Here is a 7,797-nt window from a genome sequence, read left to right as displayed (position 1 = left end):
TTTTTTTTTTTTTTTTTTTTTTTTTTTTTAGAGTCGGAGTAGATGAAGAAATAGAAGGACTTTCTCATAATGGAACGCGTAGTGTAAGTATGACATAGTTTTTATTCTCTATCTCGTGCTATCTAGAAGAATTAGTATCACGTAATGCAGGATAGAGACATGTAGGCTGTTTGCATATATATATACACACGTATATATTAATATATCTATGTGTTTGTATAATTTCGACACTCTATACATGATTAAGTACGATTGATAGCAAGATTTACGATTATCTGAATATAGCATTTTGCATGTATAAAGCAGTGTTCTTATACTCTGTAAGTTGATTAATTATTTATAACTTCGACAATAATAATTGATAGAATAAATATAACGATGTATATTAAAAAGTACACTATATTAAAACGAGTATAGGAATATTTGCTTTAAAAAGACATAAAAATGTAGGCATTTGTGCATGTAAGTTTTTATTGTTTTATATAATGATCTTTTTTTATGATGTTGCTTTTACCCAGGTGTACAATTTGTTAAACACTATCGGAATGCATACTGATCAGCTGAGTCTTCTCATTAATTACAAAATTGAAGCTTCGAAAATTTTGTTTTGCCATGCTCATGCTAGTTTTCTTTTAGTATGGAAAGTAGTATTGAAGTATCATAGATTCAGTAACAGTGAATTGAATGCTATATAGTGATTGTATTGACATCGGTACAATGTCGGTGAACTCAATTTTTCGATGTTATAGCTACATAGTAAAAATATTATAGCTACATATTAAAACATAGTTAATAGTTAAAAGTATGCCTACCTATTTCAAGTTCTGCAAAATGTTTTATGATATTTTTTGAATCATGAATAACATTTGTACGAAATTGCTTTATCGAAATTGTACCGATATCTAATCCTCACATCCTGCGAACTTGCATGCATGTTACCATTACTTTGTAATATTCGACAGTGAATTATAAATATTCGCAACTAAAAAACGCGTGCGCGAATGTTACGATTTACAAGACAATTTAATTTATCAATGTTAATAGTCTGGCGGCGAGGGTGGCTACTGTGATCTGGACATACATAGGGGAAGAAGTCCGCCGGTACGTTATCATAATTAAAGATTGACTTGACGCACTATTTTCCTGTTTGACAAATTGAAAGTTCAGACGATTTGACTTATTTTTTTGTATGTATTTCGATGACTCACCCATTCTCACAGTTCGATTTATTATTTACACACAAATATTAATAAATATATTAATTTAATAAAACCATTCAGCATTTATATAGTAGATAGTACATACCATATTGAGTAAAAAAAAGTCTTAGTGAATGGTTGAAAACTCAATCATATGGTGTGTACTACCTACCGTATAAATGCTGAATATTTTTTTTAATTTCTTATTTAAAGTGTATTAAAATTAATAATTGTTAGAATTTTGTTACATATATTGATAGAACTCGAGTAGTATTAATAGGATCTGTAGCAAAAAATGGAAATATTTGTCTTTTTTTGGAGGGGAAGCATGCTAAATTTATAAAATTAATACGCTATATTTTCAATTTTGATTTTTTGGTATAAAAATACGGAACTCTTTTTATTTGGTAAATGTTCATCTTCATACAGCCCTCTCCATATGATCTCCGAGTGACTTTGATCTTTGACCCTCAAGGAAGTCAAAGTCATTGATCTTTTCTGTTCTCATTGAAAAGTTACAAACAAAAAAAGTGACTTTGAAAAAAGGTAACTCTTATCCACTATGTAAAATAGACATTCTCCGCTCAAAAATATATTTTACATAATTAAGTTGATACAGAATTATTTATATATCGGATATAAAGAAGCTTTATTTCGAAGAATTGTGGTATTCATACATTATAATCGTATTGTCTTTTAAATAAAAATTCAGCTATATAGTGTAAGTAATGTTCTTATACCAAAGCGTGGTAAATCGTTCTATGTTTTGTGTTTATTTCCTGCTTTATTAAAATAGATTTCCTCCTTCTTTAAAAACAAAAATTCTCTGCTTTAAATAGATTTCCTGCGAGAAAATCTTTGTTTTTAAAGCAGGAAATCTATTTTAAAGTAGATTTTTATTTTTAAAATGTTCCATTTATAAAAATTGCTCATAACTTTTTAATGAGTAACAAGCGACGGAAAAGGTCAGTGACTTTGACTTCCTTGAGAGTCAAGATCAAGATTACTCGGAGATCATTTGGAGCGAGCTGTGTAAAGATGAACATTTACCGCGTTAACTTCACAGATCCTACTTTTGAGTATCCGTGAAGTTAACATTACATTTTATTAATGAAAGAAATAATGACAGTTCCAGTAGCATTTTATATAATTCCTTATAAAAATAAAAAAGAATTCCATTTTTTATATTAACATTTTTTATATTAAAAAACCAAAATTGAAAAATTTCAGCCGAAACTCTGTTAAAAAATAATTGTAGAATATAAATCTGTGTTAGTACTAACTGGAAATGTCAATAGAATTGCATAAATTATAGCGCGACACAATTCCTTCAATATTGTATCTTTTATACAGGGTGTTAAAAAGAAACCATTCAGAATTTATAATTTATATTATGGTAAATAGTACAAATCATACTGAAAAAAAGTATTAGTGAATATAGGTGCAAAAATTCTACCATTTCTATATAAATAATTTAAAATATAAATATTTATATTTTATATAATATTATATAATATTTATATTTAATTTGTTTATTAATAACTTTATTTATAACTTATTGAATTCTACGTGCGACGTGAAGATTTACTTCAGTATTCTGAATCTTTTGATTTAATTTCCTTGTTTATTTATCATATAAATACTGAATGGTTTTTTTAACATCTTGTAAAAGGCGCATACAGTTCATGCAATTCTTGTAAAAGTAACTGCATCAAGTGCCGCTTGATATCTTTGAAGCCATTTTTTTTATTATTATTGTAGCATGTGAATGTAAATCAATTATATGATTTATACGATCCGTCTGCTTATATTGCAAATTGCAGATTTATTTTATTAAAGCTTTTGATTGAATTTGTTGGCTGCACGTGCTTCTGGTTATTTTTTCAAGTATGGTTTTTGTTATCCATTCTGTATGTTGGAGAACACTAAAATACTTACATTCATTAACAATACCTACACAGACATGTTTAATATGGAACACCAAAAGTCATGATTAATAAGAACGCATGTATTTCTTCATAATTAATAATAAATGAAAGTAACTCCGAACATCCAAAAAGGATGTCATTAGTATATTAATATACTAACGACATCCTTATTATTACTGTACTTTTATGCTTAAAAAAAAATTAAATATGTATACTTATAACATGTATACTTATTTCGATTTTATTTTAACGCATTAATAAATATATGTTTATAAATAATAAATGGGAGTGGTGTACTTTTGTTTAAAGATTAAAGGAAAACTCGCAGAATCATACAGGATGGATAATTGATGCATTGTTCACATTTCACAGTATAATTCTATGCAGGACGGATCGTTACCAGGCGGCGGTAGTAGCAGTGGTGGTATCGCTGGCACGAAACCTAACGAAAAGGCATTGCTCGCGAGAATTTGGGGCGATTTCGATACCAAATACATGAAGCCCTTATTAACGCATTCCAGGCCTACGTTATTAGAAACGTTGCCGGTCTGTTGTAGTCCGCTAGCAAGAATTCTCACAACCACGCAACAAATGACGCAGGTACTGTCCGAGTGTTGAAAACTTCATTTTAAAACCAACTGTATATCATCTTAGATGTCTATATTATATTGTTACAACATAATACATTAGATTATGGAATAAATGAAAATAATTTTACCACACATCTATAATATAATTATTATACATTGCAATAGGACGAGGTTGCGAGGAAGGTCGATTCAGATTCAGACTTCTGCTTGGAAGATCGCGAGATGGAACGACGCAGGACCAGCGTTCAGCCGGTGAGTTTCCATCAGCCTAATCTCAATTATACTGTTAATCCATGCTATCAGCCTAACAACAGCACCACAGACGTCGGCACTAATCCGGACGAGCCCTATGTAATTCTCAATTTACACAGAAGGTAGAACTAACAGCAATCCTAACACCACCACCTTTTGTGTATCTGAACTTTTTAGGCCGAAGAAAGGAAAAGCGGGAGAATGGAAGAGTCGTGTATACATATTTCGCGTTAAACGCGGAATTACAATTTACTTTACATTAATTCCTATGTAACTTACTTTAGATTCGCATTCGTTCGTATAGTCGTATACAATTTCGTTAAGTTTCACGTTCTTTGTTTTTCACAAAGACGACTGATACAAATGAATCTCATATCTCATTTCTTTTTTTAATTCTTTACTTTGACTGTGAGTGTAAACAATAATAGCCTGTGGCTAGTGTGTGTACACTGTATATTTCTACGCATGTTCTCTATACTGTATATGTAATACAGACAATACGTAGAGGAGATGTAATCGCGCGAACGTTCACTTTAGATTCGACTTTAATAATCGCCTCTTCTTGCTTTCGTTTTTTTATATAAAATACAAGCTTGAATGTCTATTGCACGTAAAACTAATTTTATCTGGACGATATAATGTTTTGTTTTCGATTTCCGAGTTCAAAATCTCGAGTGAAACAACAACAGTGGTAATCAAGGATTTGGATGTGATAGCAGCGTAACTCGAAATCCGGTACCTTTTTTAAGAGAAACGAATTTAAGAGTTTAGTAACTAATTTCAAAAGATGGAAAAAATCAGATCTACAAATAAATGCTTTATATAATTACACAGTTCTAATGATGACTATCACCAATTAAATAGTGGAATCTCAAGTTTTATGCTGCTATTGCAATCAATATCTCAATTTTGAAAACGACAATGTCTATAATACACCGTGAATTTTTAATATATCTGCTTGCTTAAGAATAAGGGGAATGTACGTATGCTATTTGTTGATGCAAACCGACTTTTTTCTGCTCTGCCCAATCTTATAACATCGTACGTGACAGATAGTGAAATGTTAACGAGTCAATCGCGTGCGAATGACTCCTCGTAACTGCGTATTCTTTTCTGTTGAAGTGATTTATAACTGTGCAGCAAATAACTATTCTAGTCAACGATTGCCTATGATAGACACATAACGAGAATTAATGAATAGGCAATAGCGTATGATATTCATTGCATAACGATGGAATAAATTTCTTATTTATAAATTTGCGATTCGAAAATTATGTTTAATGTACGTAGAGATAACAAGCTTCTCTGACCTTTTTTTTTACTTGTGTATCTTTCCCTTCTTCTCTTTAGAGGGAAAAAAAATCACAGTCACGTACATTTGCGGAGCGCACGTTTGACTGTACTTTTTTTTCATCGGTTTTTCTAGAGAGAGAGAAACGGTGACAGTGATGATTCTAATTCCGATGACGAAGACCTCAGACTCATCGGAATGGAGGGATTTATTCCGTTACGAACATTGTAGCCGGGAAAACGCTCGACGAACGATCTATGTGTACCTAAGACCTATATGGCAAAAGACAGATTCTTCTCTTTGAATAATTGCGAATAGGTCATACAACACGCGGTGATTTTTCGAAAGTATTAATATGTACGTATAGTTTTAATGAGAACGAAGATGCCGGTTTGTCGGTTTTTTTTTAATTATAATATATAATATATAATACATATTTTGAAGTATAATATACTTCTATTTGTACATAGAGAATGTTAGAGAAGAAAATTCGGGACCTGGAGAGTACATAGTGTTTATTGAATTGAATAAGAAATAATGCTTTTCTAATCTCAACAGAGTTTTAACGTGCGAGTACCATGTGCGGGCACTCCCGGATTCTTTCTTTTCTGACCACTGAAATGTTTGCCAAATTCTTTGCAAGGCTCAAACGATCGAGCATTAAACATAATTTTCAGTGTTCATTAATTCTAATCGCGCGAGAATTGATGATTGCAACTGTAAAGACGGAAAAGACATTGAGGCTCTATTGCTGCTGTGATCTTTTAATCCTTACTGTAAAAAATTATATATTCATTTTTATAAGCTCATTTATAAGCTGGCACAAAGTGGGGAAAAAGAATATTCGTACATCTTGTCTTTTTTAAGATAATTTTACATGAAAATGTAATATTTCTGACAGAACAGATCGTTTTCGTTCGTAATATTGGAACATTAATTTTAATTCTTTGTAAAATTTTATTCGAAAGAATAAGATTGCGAATTACTTATTTTACCGACTGTGATTCTCGAGCGTTTTTTTTGCATGCAATCAATTTTTTAATGTTAAAAGATCTCTGGCATTGATCATCTTGCAATCGCGCTGCCGGCATACTTATCCGTTTAATATTTGCATGCCGCAATGTACTACTTCACACGTACCTATCTTACTTAATTTACATTGTTTTCTCCTTTTAGTTGTATATTTTTATGTTATTTATTCACAGACGAGTGTCAGGAGCTCTGCACGTAGATCGCAGTTGTGAACATGATATTTTTAAGATTTTTGGCGTTTTAAGATTTATTTTAAGGTCCCAACATTATATGTTTTATATAATTGTTGCCGGTAATCTGTCCATGTATCTATGTTTAAATATTGAGTTAAGCGTTAACTTATGTATGTAAGACATATTTCCTGAATGGTTGTTAAGTTAAAAAAAAAATCTGACGTTAAGGAATTTTTATCAGATTTAATTCCTTCAAGTCTCGCTAAGATAATTCTGGTAGTGATATTACGGGCTCGTACATTTACTTTTGTATTAATGTAACTGTTACTTATAATTTGATAACGAAGTCAATGTTGCAGATGACGCAATGTAATTTCCAGGCGTGATACTTTAGACAACGAAACCATAATCGTTGCTTAGTCGATTGTTGTCATTTTTTTTTCTTTTTTTAAAATAAAAATACGCAATATTACTTATCAACAGATTATTCTTATAAAGAATAAATTACACACGTATATACAAGTAAGAAATCGACAAAATTGTGCTTTCTGCTGGCAAATTAGCATCTTTTAGTAGTTTTTTTGTAAATAGAGAGTTAGACAAGTTTTATTTTTTCTGGCTTCGTGAGTTAGATTCACTTTGAAGCTGGGTTTTGATTCGAAGTAAATTCTAGGCCTATCTCGATGACACAATCAGCCAATCCGTTCTGTAAATAACATTACAATCTCAGCTCGTGTCCGCGATATACGTAAAAGTTGTCTGATGCGCCAGATTGAACGTAAACGATTAATCGATTAATGTCAAACGGCTTACATGTGAGAGAAAATATGGTTCTGGAGTCGATTCTTGATGTGTGTTTAATACTTTGTGGGACAGCTGGGAACCGTGATGATGATGGGAGAAGTTAGTCCGGGACCACTACCGCTGCACACACGAGTCGCCCTGCCCGGTCTGGTCGGTAGACACTTATAAAATCTTTCTTTATAGCCGATTGACCATTTCGTTTCACCTTTAATCACTTTCGTACAATTCCTGTCCGGTTATCAGTTCAAAAGCAGCCGCACGATGAGTTTAGATTGTATATATTTATTGTAAATTTTATATATTAAAATTATGCAAATTTTAAATTATTGAACAAGTTATTCTAGCCAAAACGACAAGGGCACCAAGAATTAATTGCAAAGAATCAATTGATATCTGATATTAACGTGCTGCTGATTTTGATGAAGAGTCTTTCTAAGCAATTGTATACTGCAACCGATGGCAGAAGCTCGCGACAAAAGCTCTAAGGATCATAATAGAAATTGCTGTTGACTTTTGAGGAACTCCAGT

General features: G+C 31.6%; 1 protein-coding gene across 6 annotated transcripts in view; it reads left to right on the top strand.

The window, feature by feature from the left end:
• Positions 1–7,779, top strand: part of LOC108691762 (sodium/hydrogen exchanger 7) — a 12,446-nt gene extending 4,667 nt beyond the window's left edge. The window contains exons 9-13 of one of the 6 annotated variants that reach the window (XM_018199655.1): positions 32–83; positions 1,045–1,101; positions 3,500–3,727; positions 3,883–3,969; positions 7,342–7,779. In XM_018199655.1, the coding sequence (XP_018055144.1) occupies positions 32–83; positions 1,045–1,101; positions 3,500–3,727; positions 3,883–3,969; positions 7,342–7,437 (520 nt within the window). In that variant the 3' untranslated portion in view covers positions 7,438–7,779. Of the gene's footprint in view, positions 1–31; positions 84–1,044; positions 1,102–3,499; positions 3,728–3,882; positions 4,164–5,395; positions 5,672–6,465 lie in introns of those variants that run through there. The other 5 variants (XM_018199659.1, XM_018199657.1, XM_018199660.1 and 2 more) reach the window with 5 other exon arrangements.
• The last annotated feature ends 18 nt before the right edge of the window (positions 7,780–7,797 follow it).

This window comes from Atta colombica, unplaced genomic scaffold (assembly GCF_001594045.1).
Source record: "Atta colombica isolate Treedump-2 unplaced genomic scaffold, Acol1.0 scaffold51, whole genome shotgun sequence".
NCBI lineage: Eukaryota > Metazoa > Arthropoda > Insecta > Hymenoptera > Formicidae > Atta > Atta colombica.
The sequence above is the reverse complement of the archived record's forward strand: the minus strand, read 5'-3'. Positions and strand labels throughout refer to the sequence as shown.